Source organism: Saccopteryx bilineata, chromosome 5, assembly GCF_036850765.1.
Source record: "Saccopteryx bilineata isolate mSacBil1 chromosome 5, mSacBil1_pri_phased_curated, whole genome shotgun sequence".
In the NCBI taxonomy this organism is placed as follows: Eukaryota; Metazoa; Chordata; class Mammalia; order Chiroptera; family Emballonuridae; genus Saccopteryx; species Saccopteryx bilineata.
In genome coordinates, this window is record NC_089494.1 from 167,201,958 (window position 1) to 167,217,477 (window position 15,520).

General features: G+C 45.7%; 1 protein-coding gene across 4 annotated transcripts in view; it reads left to right on the forward strand.

The window, feature by feature from the left end:
- The window catches only part of DIP2C (disco interacting protein 2 homolog C), a 463,773-nt gene that overhangs the window by 435,238 nt on the left and 13,015 nt on the right, over positions 1-15,520 (forward strand). For all 4 annotated transcript variants that reach the window (XM_066233339.1, XM_066233336.1, XM_066233337.1 and 1 more), the window contains one exon: positions 13,794-13,851. In XM_066233339.1, the coding sequence (XP_066089436.1) occupies positions 13,794-13,851 (58 nt within the window). The remainder of the gene's footprint in view (positions 1-13,793; positions 13,852-15,520) is intronic.

Genomic DNA, 15,520 nt, shown 5'->3' on the forward strand with positions numbered 1-15,520 from the left:
TTATACAGATTATACTTACAGATTTGCTGTCTCATCTATAAGTATATATTGTCCTCTGTTTTTTCTGTAGCCAGCCATCTCCAGGCATGAACACAACCTATAATTCACTATTTAGCCAACTTAATGACTAGTACCTAATTGAAGTTTAACAAATCAGGAATGTACCATGGTTTTTGTGTGCTCCTTAAATAGTTCTTAAGGAGTGAGTGTACTTGGAAATCAGATGACTTTACTGATGACAAAACTGAACAGAAAGTGCTAGCCGATTGGCTCAGTGGATATAGCAGCAGCCCAGCATGCAGACGTCCTGGTTTTGATCCCTGGTCAGGACACACATGTGAAGTGGCCGTTTGCTTCTCTTCCCCTCCCTCTCTCCTTTCTGTCCCTCTTTCCCTTCTCTGCCTCTTTCTCTCCCAAAGCCAGTGGCTAGATTGGTTCAAGCATCAGCCCCAGGCACTAAGTATAGCTCAGCTGGTTCAAGTGTTGGCTTTAGGCACTGAGGATAGCTCAGTTGATTCAAGCATTGGCCCCAGATGGGGGTTGCTGGGTGGATCCTGGACAGGGCATATGCAGGATTCTGTTTCTCTATCTCCCTTATAAAAAAAACAAAAATAAAACTGAACATAAAGAAGACTTTAGCCTGACCTGTGGTGGCGCAGTGGATAAAGCGTCGACCTGGAAATGCTGAGGTCGCTGGTTCAAAACCATGGGCTTGCCTGGTCAAGGCACATATGGGAGTTGATGCTTCCTGCTCCTCCCCCTTCTCTCTCTCTGTCTCTCTCTTCTCTCCCTCTCTCTCTCCTTTCTAAAATGAATAAATAAATAAAATAAATAAATAAATAAAATTAAAAAAAAAGAAGACTTTACATTTTACAAAATGTCTCTTACTTGGTCATTTGGAGGTTAATTTCCGGCTTTCATCTGCCCTGTGAGGTTGAAGTCTTCCATGAAATTTGTGGCTTCCATCCTTCCTTGGGGCATAATAAAAGACATTATTCCTATTTTTCTGTTTCTCCCTCCTCAAAATTTAACACAGTATAGTCAACTCGGAAAAGTCTCCCCCTTCAGCCAGATCTGAGGAAGCCCTGGGCAGCTCCCGCACTAGGCAGTTTTCAGGACACGGGAGAGGTATGCTCTTTACTCAGTTTTCTTCTTTGCTTTTTCTGACATTCATGATCACTGGGGGACTGTGCAGCCTTTAAGCCATTGCAGTTTTGTCTTCACACCTCATTCTAACTTTTCTTCACCCTCCATCCTGTCAGGAGGTCCAGGGAGAAAGTGAAAAGCCACAGACCAGGAGCAGGACCTGGGTACCAACAAGCAGTGTGACCTTAAACAAGTCCTGCACCTCTCAGGGCCTCAGAGCTCATCTCTCGAGTGAGGGAATTCCAGAATCTTCTAGTGCCCACTCCTGGTCAATGGATCCTCCCCTCCCCCACTGAGTTTGAATGATTGGGTGATGTTTTTCAGTCCTTCTGCAATTCGAAAATGGTAAATTTTGATTAGATATTCCTTACTCTGTTGGAATATTTTAGGTTTTTTGAGAAATTTTATCTTTCAGGTAAAGATCAAATTTAGTGATCTTAAATAATTTTTTTAAAATCCAGTCAATATGTTACCTTTTTGTTCCACAGGTTTATTCATTAAAACATCCTGAAGACCTCCACCAAATCCTCCAAATTGGGGTTGCAGACAAAATACTGAACAGCTAATTAAATTTGAGTTTCAGATATTAGAGAAATAATTGTTTTGGTACAAGTATATCCCAGTATGCATGGGATATACATAACAAAATTGTTGCTGTTGATCTGAAATTCACTTTAACCAAGTATCCTGCCTTTCATTTGCTAAAACTGGCCTCCCTAACTCCGAAGTCAGATGTCAGGTCTCACAGCCATAGCTGTGCTAGTCCTGTGTTTTTTCTGACTATGGAGGGACTTGTTCCCAGGAAGCTGTGTTTTCAAAGGTCTGCCACTGCAGACTGCTGCCTCGGACATATTAAAATTTCTATTTCTAGATAAAGTTGTAAACTATTATGCGATATGTTCCTCTATAGTCAGATGGATTAGAGCCTTCTGGACATGCTGTGCCAGGAGCCCAGCTCCTGCCCACTTCCAGGGGCTATACACCCCCTGCCATGCCTCACCCTGGCTGGAAACCCAAGGAAGGGGTCAGGCTGAGGGCAGCATCCTGTCTTTTGTAGTGGGGGGTAAGGGAGGATGCAGGATGTTTCTGTGTTGCAGTTGAAGGCCTAAATCAGTGGTAGTCAACCTGGTCCCTACCGCCCACTAGTGGGCATTCCAGCTTTCATGGTGGGCGGTAGCGAAGCAACCAAAGTATAAATAAAAAGATAGATTTAACTATAGTAAGTTGTTTTAATAAAGATTTATTCTGCCAAACTTAGCAAAAATCCAATATAAAGTACTTGGTAAGTAATTATTATTATATGCTTTAACTTGCTGTAACTCTGCTTTATAACTTTTATAAAGTAAAGTTACTTCTCTACTTTATAAATCACCATTACTGTGGAACCGGTGGGCAGTTAGAAAATTTTACTACTAACAGAGATACAAAAGTGGGGGGTAGGTATAAAAAGGTTGACTACCCCTGGCCTAAAGGAACCTTTTAGTGCATGATGTGGAGGCAGCAGGGAGAGCTTGGCATCTATGTGATCAGGACTCAGGTGTAGGAAGGAGGGAGGGTCCACCTGACACCCCAGAGTGGTTCAGCATCTTCAGGTTTTCAAAGATTGTCTGGCAGATCTGGTCCAGATACTGGCATGAGTTCTGATTCTCAGTGCAGGTGCTGACATCTAAATGGAGCATGAAGTCCAGGGCAAAGTACTCAGAGTAGTCACTAGAGGGAAGTTCCTCACTAATGGCCTCCTCTCTCAGCAGTGATTCTCATACGTCCAGCAGCGGGCAACATTTCAGACAGTTTAGCCACCACCATCTAGCACCGGTAGAGGTATCTCCTGGACAAAACCAGCTATTTAATCCCAACAACTCGATTCTCAACTAGAAACGAAATCCCACCCCATCTCACGCCGCACACTGCAGCCATCATCTTTAGTCACTTTTCTTGTTTTTCTGCACATGCATGTTGCATTGTATCATTAAATGGCTGATTTGATCGATATCAAATGAAAATAAGGCAACGAGAAGATGCAGGTCTGTGAAAATCTTTCTTTCTTACCGGCCTTCTCATTCAACTTCCATCTTTAGACCCCGGTACGTTGTTCTGCTCTCAGTTAACAAAGTATTCACCTTAACAAAGCCCCATTTGATCGTAGAATCTTAATGTTTTTCATTTGTGAATGTAAAGTCAAAGACAATGTCATAACTTTTTGTATGTGGCTCTTATATGTCCAATTGTCATTATAAAGAGAAAATTATTTTAAAAGAAAATAATCCTAGAGTCATTGAAATATAGCATCTTTTTGCTAAAAGAAACGTATCCTTTTGGAGTAGTTTTTGTGGAAGAAGCACTAATGGCCTGCTCAAATGTGAGCTTGATCTATGCTCAGGGCTGGTGTGGAGATTGCACCCTCCAGCAGACAGGGACAGAACTCAGGGCCGGTGTGTAACACATGTTATGAAGTGATGGCTTTGTTTATGTCTGCCTGTGGAAGTTATGTATAACTTTTCTTCTTCATCTCCTTGCTACCATTGCACAGAAGAGCTGCAAGCTAATTAGGTAGGTAGGTAGGTAGGTAGGTAGGTAAGTAGGTAGATAGATAGATAGATAGATAGATAGATAGATAGATAGATAGATAGATACAGTAAATAGGCAGGCCTGCCTGACCTGTGGTGGCGCAGTGGATAATGTGTCAGCCTGGAACACTGAGTTCACAGGTTTGTAACTCTGGGCTTGCCTGGTCAAGGCACATATGGGAGTTGATGCTTCATTCTCCTCCCCCCCTTCTCTCTCTCTCCTTCTCCCCTCGCTAAAATGAATAAATAAAATCTTTAAAAAATAAATTTAAAAGATAGATAGATAGATAGGTAGGTAGGTAGGTAGGTAGATAGATAGATAGATAGATAGATAGATAGATAGATAGATAGATAGATAGGCATGCCAATATTTTAGTGGCATTCTTTTTTGTTGGGTGTGAATGTTCTGTCATTAACAAGCGGGAAACAAAACCCAGAAGGGTACCAAGGCTGATGGGCCTCCAGATAGGCTCCCACGAGGATACAGATCCCCTCTAAGAACCTGCTTCTAGTCATGAGGAAATATCAGGCAATCCCAAATTGATGTTTAAAGGATTTTTAAATTTTTTTAATTATGGTAAATACAAATAACATAAAATTTACCATTTTTAAATGTATAGCTTGGTAGCATTGAGTACATTCACGTTTTTGTGCAATGATCACCTCCACCATTTCCAGAACTTCCTCACCTTTCCAAACTGAAACTCTGTCCCCACTAAACACTTAAGTTCCTGTCCCCAGCACCAGATCTGCTTCCTGTCTCTCTGAATCTGACTGCTCTGGGCACCTCATAAGTGGAATCATGCAATATTTTTCCTTTTGTGACTTGTTTATTTTATTAAGCATGATGTTCTCAAGGTTCATCATTGTAGTGTGTGTCAGAATTTAAGGCTGAAGAATATTCTATTCTTGGTATATACCACAGTTTGTTTATCCATTCATCCATTCATGGACATTGGGTTGTTTCCACCTTTGACTATTGTAATTGATGCTGCTATGAATCCGGGGTGGAAATATTCCTTCTAGATTCTGCTTTCAGTTCTTCTAGATATATAGCTATAAGTAGAATTGCTGGTTTATATAACTCTATATTTTATTTTTTGAAGGAACCTCCATACTGTTTTTCCACAGTGACTACCATTTTACATTCCCACCAACAGTGCACAAGGATTCCAGTTTCTCTACATCCTCGCCAACACTTAATGTTTTTTTTATTTACTGTTTTTTTATAGTAGCCATACTAATGAGTGTGAGGTTGTATATCATTGCAATTTTGATTTGCACTTTCCTAATGATTAGTGATGTTGAGCATCTTTTCATGTGCTTATTGGCCATTCATATGTCTTTAAAGAAATGTATTTCAGGCCCTGGCCAGTTGGCTCAGCGGTAGAGCGTCGGCCTGGCATGCGGGAGACCCGGGTTCGATTCCCGGCCAGGGCACATAGGAGAAGCGCCCATTTGCTTCTCCACCTCCCCCTCCTTCCTCTCTGTCTCTCTCTTCCCCTCCCGCAGCCAAGGCTCCATTGGAGCAAAGATGACCCGGGCGCTGGGGATGGCTCCTTTGCCTCTGCCCCAGGTGCTAGAGTGGCTCTGGTCTCGGCAGAGCGTCGCCCCTGGTGGGCGTGCCGGGTGGATCCCGGTCGGGTGCATGCGGGAGTCTGTCTGACTGTCTCTCCCCGTTTCCAGCTTCAGAAAAAAAAAATAATAATAATAATAAATAAAGAAATGTATTTCAAGTCTTTTGAACATTTTTTAAATTTGATTATTTGTTGTTTAGTTGTAGGAATTTTTTGTATATTCTGGATATTAATTTCTTATCAGATATATGATTTGCAAGTATTTTCTCCCATTCCATGGATTACCTTTTTACTCTGTTGACTTTGTTCTTTCATGCACAAACGTTTTTAACATCGATGAAATTCATTTTATCCATATTTTGGTTTTGCTGCCTGTGCCTTTGGTGTTATAACTGAGAAATTTTTACCAAATCCAATGTCATAAAGCTTTTGCCCTGCGGTTTTTCCTAACATTTTTAAAGCTTTAGCTGTTATATTTCATTCTTTTATTTATTTTGAGTAGAGATTTTAAATGATATCTTTATAAGGCAGGAACTGTATTCTTCAAAAATGTCAATGTCATAAAAACCAAAAGCTTTGGAAGTATTCTTCATTAATGGAAGGAAGCTAAATAGACAAGACAATTAAATACAAAACCTAATATTCAGCTGGGTTTTATATTCAAGGCAGGGCAATACTGTGAAGACTGCTGTTGGACTAATGGACAAAACTGGGATATAGACTGCAGATTAAAATGGCAGACCAAAGCTACATCATAGAAGTTGATAACTTCTGTGCTTGTGTAAAGAAATCTGCCTCTTCTTAGGAAATGCACACTGAAATACTTAGGAATAAAGGATCATGGTATATTCTTCTCATCTTCAAATGCTCCCAAAAAATTATGTGTGTGTGTGTGTGTGTGTGTAAAAGAATTAGCACCAATGATAAAGGGAATGGAGTAAAATATTAACAATAGGTAAATATGGGTAAATGTATACTATTTTCATTTTTGTAAATATTTGTAATTTTAAAATCATTTTACAATAGAAATATATTTTGTAAAACAATGCCCATGAACATATCTATAAATTATTTTTTAGGTCAGGTCTTTTATTCCCACTGAGAAAGAAAAAGGAGGTCCATATTAATAAAGACCTTGGCATAGGAAGTAACAGAACAATTAGAACTACTTCGGCAGACACGGATTGATGTAGAAGGGGAGATGTGTCTAATGGAAACTAAGGGTGAAAATGAGATCAGTTTCAAGAAAGGACTAGAAGCAAAATCCAGATGTTCAGTAGCACTCCTTGTCACTCCTACTCCTCTGAGCTCTGCCCTGATTCCTCCACAGATGAGTTTAGTCAAGCTGGGAGGACATTCCCCGGCCACAGTCTTGCAGTTCTTCTACCTCTGTTAGATGGACAGCCCGTGTGGGACCAGAGTCTCCTTGTCAGAGGTCCATGTTGCTGTGAGGTGCACGTGGCCACCCAGCCGCAGGAGGTTTGATCCTCCATGAGACCCTCATGGACGTGCACAGCAACTTCCTTCTCAAGAGACAGTGTGGACAGGAGGTAGGGAGCGATGCCAAGTGATGCCTGACAAACACAGCAGGTTAAGGTTAGCGTGGACAGTGATAAGTCACACTGAATTTGTGCCCTAGACAAGTTGTGACAGGAAGGGCTTCACCAAAACCCATAATGGAATTCTAACCACAAAAATAAATATAAAATAATCTCAGCTGAGAGACATCTGACAAAACATTCATCTCCTCAAATTGTCAAGGTCGTGAAAAGCAGGGAAAGTCTGAGACACTGGCACCACCCAGAGGAGCTGAGGAGACGCGATGACTGACTGTGGTGCGGTCCAGAGCAGCCTGGGCGCAGGCCGAGGGAGTACCACTGAAGTGTAGGCTTAAGTTAGCAGTAAGATACCGGTTTTGACTCATTGACTGTGACAAACACACATCCTAACATAGGTGTTTGTGTATTGTGAGGTTGTAGCTATTGCTGGGGATGTGAGAAATATGTCCTTTTGAGTTTATATGAATCTAAAACTTCTCTAAAGTTCATTAATTAAAAGAAAAAGTCAAGGAGGCCTAAACAGTTTTTTCTAAACTTAATGCAAGTGAATTTTCTATCAAAACCTTATATATGGCCTGACCTGTGGTGGCGCAGTGGATAAAGCGTCAACCTGGAAATGCTGAGGTCGCTGGTTCGAAACCCTGGACTTGCCTGGTCAAGGCACATATGGGAGTTGATGCTTCTAGCTCCTCCTCCCCTTCTCTCTCTGTCTCTCCTTTCTCTCTATCTGTCTCTCCCTCTCCTCTCTGAAAAAATGAATAAATAAAAAAAATAAGCTAAAAAAAAAAAAAAAAACTTATATATGGCCTGACCAGGCGGTGGCGCAGTGGATAGAGCGTCAGACTGGGATGCGGAAGACCCAGGTTCGAGACCCCGAGGTCACCAGCTTGAACGCGGGCTCATCTGGTTTGAGCAAAAGAGCTCACCAGCTTGAGCCCAAGGTCGCTGGCTCAAGCAAGGAGTTACTTGGTCTGCTGAAGGCCCGCGGTCAAGGCACATATGAGAAAGCAACCAATGAACAACTGAGGTGTTACAATGCGCAACGAGAAACAAATGATCGATGCTTCTCATCTCTCCATTTCTGTCTGTCTGTCCCTGTCTATCCCTCTCTCTGACTCTCTCTCTCTCTCTGTCTCTGTAAAAAAACAAAAACAAAAAAAAACCCTTATATATGGGCCCTGGCCAGTTGGCTCAGAGGTAGAGCATGGGCCCGGCATGTGGAAGTCCCAAGTTCAATTCCCAACCAGGGCACACAGGAGAAGCGCCCATCTGCTTCTCTACCCTTCCCCCTCTCCTTTCTCTCTCTTCCCCTTCTGCAGCCAAGGCTCCATGGGAGCAAAGTTGGCCCAGGCACTGACGATGGATCCATGACCTCTGCCTCAGGCACTGGAATGGCTTTGGCCTCAACGGAGCTACTCCCCAGATGGGCAAAGCATTGACCCTTGATGGGCATGCCAGGTGGATCCCAGTGAGGCGCATGCAGGAGTCTGTCTGACTGCCTCCCCGCTTCTAACTTCAGAAAAATCCAACCTCCCCCCCCAAAAAAATGGTTATGTATGGATAGGAAACTTAAACAATTTATGTCAGTGTTGCTATAAAAATACTAATGAATTTGATGAAGACCTCAGTTGACATGTTTCCTTTGCTCAAGACTAGCACTCAGAAATCTGAGCAGTTGTGGAATCTGAAAACCATCTGGCCAGCAGGCCCTGGAGTGGGGCCCTGCACATGTAGGAGACAGAAACCAGGAGAGAGTAGATTGGACCTTCATAGCGCTCAGCCACACCGCCAATCAAGGCATCCACAAACACACCCCAGCAATGAGAAAAAGATGCAGAACTCCATTCATCCTGAGGAAAGACAAGGAAAAAGACTGACAAAAGTCCAGCTTTGGGGAGGGGAGGTGGAAAGAAGGGCATGTCCGATTTGTAATTTTATATGAGAAAAGGCTCCCAATGTGCTTGGATATTTTGATTGGACAGTGCTGTTACGTTAGATGTACTGTCTTGTCATCCCTTGTTTTAGGATGATTTTACCTGGTGTGGGGTTGCTTTGTGGCATCACCCTGGGCTGGCCCCCATGGTCCTCTTACTAAGTGGTGGCTCCAGGGGAAATCCTCTTTTAGCAATAATCATCCTTTCTTTGTGTGGTATTGTCTTGCTACTATTGTTGGTGTGCAAAAGTGATGTCTGTTATAGTTAAATACTTTCTTTTTCTTGTAGTTCTAATGATCCTTTCTTATATGCTTCACTAGCAGCAAAGGAAATAATGAGTTAAAATCCAAACTTGGACAGTAAAACCTGTCTAATTGTCTTTGCCTTTGTGGCCAGGAAGCCGGACATTCACTAAATCCAATAACAGAATCTACATTAACTAATTCAAGTTTTTTGAATGTTGAACTACATCCCTGCTTTGGGGATTCTAAAAAAACTTTTTGTTCAAATGGTCTTATATCGTACTGGCTCTTTTAAATGCCCCAAGTTGTTTTTGTAAGAAGATGTGTTTAATGTTTAATTAAAAGTCTCGGCTGGGCTTGACCAGGCAGTGGTACAGTGGATAGAGCATCGGCCTGGAACACTGAGGACCCAGGTGTGAAACTCTGAGGTTGACGGCTTGAGCATGGATTCACCAGCTTTAGCGTGGGGTTGCTGACTTGAAGCCCAAAGTCGCTAGCCTGAGCAAGGGGTCACTGGTTCAGTGACTGGAGCCCTCCGGTCAAGGCACATATGAGAGAGAAATCAATCAACAACTGAAGTGCCGCAACAACGAGTTGATGCTTCTCATCTCTCTCCCTTCCTGTCTGTCTTTTGTCTCTCTCACTAAAAAAAAAAAAAAAAAAAAAAAAAAAATCTCGGTTGATATTATTCTAGCAGCTTGTCCGTGGCTGCATAGAAGCTTGGTGTGCACAGCGGACTGTTTTTGGTCCTGCCTCTCTGTCCCTAGTGCGATGCTAGGTCTACGTCTGGTGCAGCTGTGGGGGCTGTGGCTACTAGAGGCACAGATGACACTGGTCCTCAGGCCAGGAGAGAACACGGGGTACCCAGGCTGAGCAGCAGCGTGGCCAGCAGGTAGAGAGTGTGATTCTCAATTGTAATGTGTCTCCAGAGCCAGGGGTATGACAGATGCCCTGCCAGTGGGTGACAGTAGGCCACACTGGGCAGTGTCAGCACGTAGGCCCATCCTGGGTAGGTGAAAGCACTAGTCTCCTTTTGGCAAGAGTCCTGGTGGCCAGTGGGTGTTGAGTGCTGGAGAGAAGGAGAGACTGTGGTGGCACCCTCACCCTGTCGTGCAAAGCTAAGCATGCCCTGATGGTAAGGAAGCCCTCGCAGAAATACCTGTAACATCCCTCGGTATTGCTATGCCGGCTACAGCATCACAGCATTTCAAGGGGAAATGCGGGTCAGGGTGGGAGCAGTTCAGGGACAGCACAATGAGGGACTGTATAACAAATGGCAAATCTGCCCTGGCCGGTTGGCTCAGCAGTAGAGCGTCGGCCTAGCGTGCGGAGGACCCGGGTTCGATTCCCGGCCAGGGCACACAGGAGAAGCGCCCATCTGCTTCTCCACCCCTCTGCCGCGCCTTCCTCTCTGTCTCTCTCTTCCCCTCCCGCAGCCAAGGCTCCATTGGAGCAAAAATGGCCCGGGCGCTGGGGATGGCTCTGTGGCCTCTGCCTCAGGCGCTAGAGTGGCTCTGGTCGCAACATGGCGACGCCCAGGATGGGCAGAGCATCGCCCCCTGGTGGGCAGAGCGTCGCCCCATGGTGGGCATGCCGGGTGGATCCCGGTCGGGCGCATGCGGGAGTCTGTCTGACTGTCTCTCCCCGTTTCCAGCTTAAGAAAAATGCAAAAAAAAAAAAAGGCAAATCTCTCCATGCCAACTTTCCATCTTGCTATCCAGTATAGCGAAAGCCTAAACATCAAGTCCACAGTAACAGCCCACATGGGAAAACATGTTTTCTGATGTCCAGGGTTTGTACTTGAGTTGAAAACATCACGGATGGGATGAGACAGGCCAGACCTGAGGCTTCATTCAGACGCTAGCACTGCCGATAGGAGTCTGACAGGAGAAGCAAAGGTACTGAGTGACCTAAACTTCAGCCTGCGGAGGGGCCCCTTCTGCAGCCAGCTAGACCAGCATGGGGCGTGGGGCAGCGAGATCCAGTCATGGGACTGAATTGTTGGAAGCAGAATCTGCTAGATTAGCCTGAGTATCCAGAGCGGGCCTCTGTTCCCGTCTCAGTCTTGGCCATAACTGCTTTGAAGACAGTTTCTTTTAGTGCTTGACTGCAGTCCACTGGCTGGGTCAAGGCGCCTTCAATGCAGGTTGGAGCCACGCCCTCTCACTCACAAGTAGCAGAGGGGCTTTGTGCCCCCCCCCATGTGTCTCTCCCTCCCTTGTGCAGCCCCCTCTGTCCTCGCAGTCTGGCCCGGGGCTGCAGGCAGCTTGCCTCTGCAGCCTCCCGTCCATGCAGGTAGCTTGGTTTTAACCTTGCAGACTGTTGGGACTGAGCAGTGCTAGTGACAGTGCCACACCCCTCACCGCTCATCCGACTGAGACACCGTGTGGGCACCTTGTGTCTGGAGCCCCTTGGACTTGCCAGCAGCCCCCCCTTGTGCACAGCGCTCTCCCAGCCTGAGGTCGGGCTTCCCCGGCCACGTGGTCCAGGCTGCTGCCCTCCTCACTCCCAGCCCTTCCGTACGTTAGTTGCAAAGTGCCTCCCAGCCCCAGCCCTTTCAGGAGATGTTTGCCTTTTTCTAGAAGAGGTATTTCTTTTATTTATTTATTTAGCAAGGCAGGCAGACACAGGAAGGAAAGAAGATGAGAAGCATGAACTTATAGTTGCAGCACTTTAGTTGTTCATTGATTGCTTCTCATATTTGCCTTGACATGGGGGGCTGCAGCCAAACCAGTGACCTCTTGCAACCCAGTGACCTGTGGGCTCAAGCCAGCGACCATGGGGTCCTGTCAATGATTTCACATGCAAGCTGGTGAGCCCATGTTCAAGCCAGAGACCTGAGGGTTTCACACCTGGGACCTCAGCATCCCAGGTTGACACTCTGCACTGCGCCACCACCAGTCAGGCTAGGAGAGGTGTTTATTTTCTTTTTGCTGTGTTTCTGTTCATGTGGATGAAGGACAGTCCATGTGGCATTTGCCGCAAGGATCTCCAGCTCTTCCATTCAAGACCAACCTGAGTGATTCCAGCATCTGTTTCAACACCATTGTCATACTGACCAAAGAAATTCTCAATGAAGATCCTTCTCTTGTCCACATTTCAGCTGAGACCCCAGCTGAGGTGCCATCTCTCTTCCTTCCCTGAAGGCCAAATGTCATATAGGGAAGGACAGGAGACAAGATAAACTCTGAAAGCAGTAAGAGGACAGAGGAGGCCTGCTGGGCCGACAGGCAGACGTGTGCATTGTGGGCATGGCCAGGAGCCCCACTCACTGAAGGAGAACTGAGCCTTTGTCTTACCCCCTCGTACTGGGCCAGCACAGGCCAGACAGAAACCTGTGGGGAGGGAGAGAAGGAACCGCCGTGGACGTCCTGGGCACCAGTCATGGAGTCCATAGTGTCTCAGGCAGTGTTTTAAATAAGATGCCCTCTCTGAAATCATCCCAGTCACAATGCCACTGCTAGAGTTGCCTTGCATGTCCAGAATGCCTGGCAGGGGCTCTGACACCCTGCAATAATGGTAGCTCTGAGTGGACAGCAGCAGAGAGAAGCTTGTCCAAAACAGCCCTGTTTTAGCTGAGAGTCTTTCTCCCTGGCTCAATAACCTGGGCCTGTAGGACATCCCGCCCTGCTGCAGGCCAGCTTCCCCACCCAGAGCAGCAGCCCCACCACACGGAGGCCAGGCTAGGCAGCAGCAGGACCCGATGTTGACCCAGCCAGGTCTCAAGCCCTGGACTGTGCTGGACCGATATGAGGGAATAAGCCTGACCTGTGGTGGCGCGGTGGATGAAGCGTCGACCTGGAACGCTGAGGTCACCGGTTCAGGGCCCTGAGCTTGCCTGGTCAAGTCACATATGGGAGTTGATGCTTCCTGCTCCCCCGCCCCTTCTCTCTCTCTCTCTCTCTCTCTCTCTCTCTCTCTCTCTCTCTCTCTCTCCTCTCTATAAAAATGAATAAAATCTAAAAAAATATTTTTTTTAATGAGGAAATAAGACAAAGGCCCAGTTCTCTGTCAGTGAGTGGGCTCCTGGCCATGCCCAGTGGTTTTCAAGTGCCAGTCCGCAGGCTGATGCCAGTCCACCAGAAGTGTTGTGCCAGTGTGTGAAAGAGTTAATCACCCTGATGTTGTATGAAGATCTCCATACCACTTCTAGGAAGGACTTAGCCAACTATGGTTGTGACAGGCACTAATGTTCCCTGGGGTCTTAAGATTAAATTATCATGAAATACCTTTTCAGTTGAAGTGTTTCTTTTCTCAAGGGAGGTTTTGCTGTTTGAGTTGGCCAGTCCTCTCCTCTTGGCTCAGATGTACCTTGTGCAGACAGTCGATTCTGCTGCCAACCTGGGCCCTGCCTAAGGCCATTGTGGACAGAGCCATGAGTGCCTCAGGACCAGCTGTCGTTGGTGGTTGGCAGCTCTTTCAGGGATGCAGTTAATCCTTACTCTTTTTCTTTTCTGCAAGTGCTGAGTTGACTCCTGGATTAATGCAGAAAAATGTTTCCAATTATTTTGCAAGCTTGGGAAATAGGTCTTCATCTCTGTTCCCTGTGGCCTGGGTGGGTGGCTCCTACCACTTTCCACCAGAGCTCAATGGCAGTCTTCTATTGGATCACTTTTTCTTTGACCTAACCTATCTGCGCATTGGGTAATGCACACTAACAGAGTTAGTGTTCCCCTCTACGTGCCAGGTATTGGCCAAGTACTGAATGTGAACAAAGGGAACCATGGTACAGAAAAGGCTCAACGATACCGTCTGTTTCTCCTTGTAGAGTCCGTTTAGTGGAAAGAGGATCCCCTCACAGCTTACCGCTTATGGAATCAGGAAAAGTAAGTATTAAAAGAAGAAATATTTATTTCTGTGTATAAGCCTTAGTGTATGAGCTTTGAAATTTTAAGAAATATATTTTATAGAATTTTTTTTCAAAAAGTTTTCTTAAAGGTAACATATAAGGCTGGGTTTGGCCATGAGTACAGAAACTCAAAATTAGTGTTTTTAAGGAGCTACATTTTTTCTCTCACATAAAAGAAACCATGGCCCTGGCCGGTTGGCTCAGCAGTAGAGCGTTGGCCTGGCATGTGGAAGTCCCAAGTTCGATTCCTGGCCAGGGCACACAGGAGAAGCACTCATCTGCTTCTCCACCCCTCCCCCTCTCCTTCTTCTCTGTCTCTCTCTTCCCCTCCTGCAGCCAAGGCTCCATTGGAGCAAAGTTGGCCCGGGTGCTGAGGATGGCTCCATGGCCTCTGCCTCAGGCGCTAGAGTGGCTCTGGTTGCAGTAGAGTAACGCCCCAGATGGGCACAGCATCGCCCCCTGGTGGGGATGCCGGTGGATCCTGGTCAGGCGCATGCGGGAGTCTGTCTGCCTGCCCCCCACCCTGGCCCGCTCCCCCCTTCTCACTTTGGAAAATACAAAATAAATAAATAAACCATGGAACCCTAGGGACCGCAGCACTTTTGTTCCGCTCTGTGTAGACTACATGCCCAAGGGCACCTCAGGGCCTATAGTGGCTGCTGCAACTCCAGTCATCATTCCCACATTTCAGCAGCAGCAGCAGGAGAAACAGTAAAAGAAGGAGATGAATGGTGCAGACCTGAAGGAAGCTTCCTTACTCTTAAAAACTATTAACCAGAACATGGTCATAGGAACACTCAGCTGAAAGAAAGGCTGGGAATATTATACTGGTACTGAATATCTTTTGGCTTAGCTAACAACTGGGATATTGATTACTATGGACGTAGACAAAAATGATTATCATTATCTATGTTCTGGCTACCGTGGTTATGTTTCTTATATCAATATAAGTAAAGAATAAGAAACTTATTTACACCTAAATGAAGATCTTTTCTTTTTGGCTCCAATTGTTAGATCTCTTCTCCACCTAATTCTGAAAACATCTTATTTTATTTCTGCACTTTTTTTTAATTTTTGTGGGGTTTTTTGTTTGTTTTTTTTGTGTTTTTTTTTTACAGACACAGAGAGTGAGTCAGAGAGAGGGATAGACAGGGACAGACAGACAGGAACGGAGAAAGATGAGAAGCATCAATCATTAGTTTTTCATTGCACATTGCAACACCTTAGTTGTTCATTGATTGCTTTCTCATATGTGCCTTGACTGCAGGCCTTCAGCAGACCGAGTAACCCCTTGCTCGAGCCAGTGACCTTGGGTTCAAGCTGGTGGGCTTTTCCTCAAACCAGATGAGCCCGCACTCAAGCTGGTGACCTCGGGGTCTCAGACCTGGGTTTTCCGCATCCCAGTCCGACGCTCTATCCACTGCGCCACCACCTGGTCAGGCACTTCTGCACTTTTTATAAGTTGGTTCTAACCAGAGGAAGCAGTGCTGCCCACCCAGCCATGCAACCCGGTGGACTGTTAGAGAGACCCGAGCTGCCACGTGCACTTAAGACTTGAGGTGCAGGCAGCTGTCCCCAGAGCTTTGACCACAGATCTGCGTGACTTAGCTGAACTGAGACAGGCTGCCTTCTCAATTTACAGAATC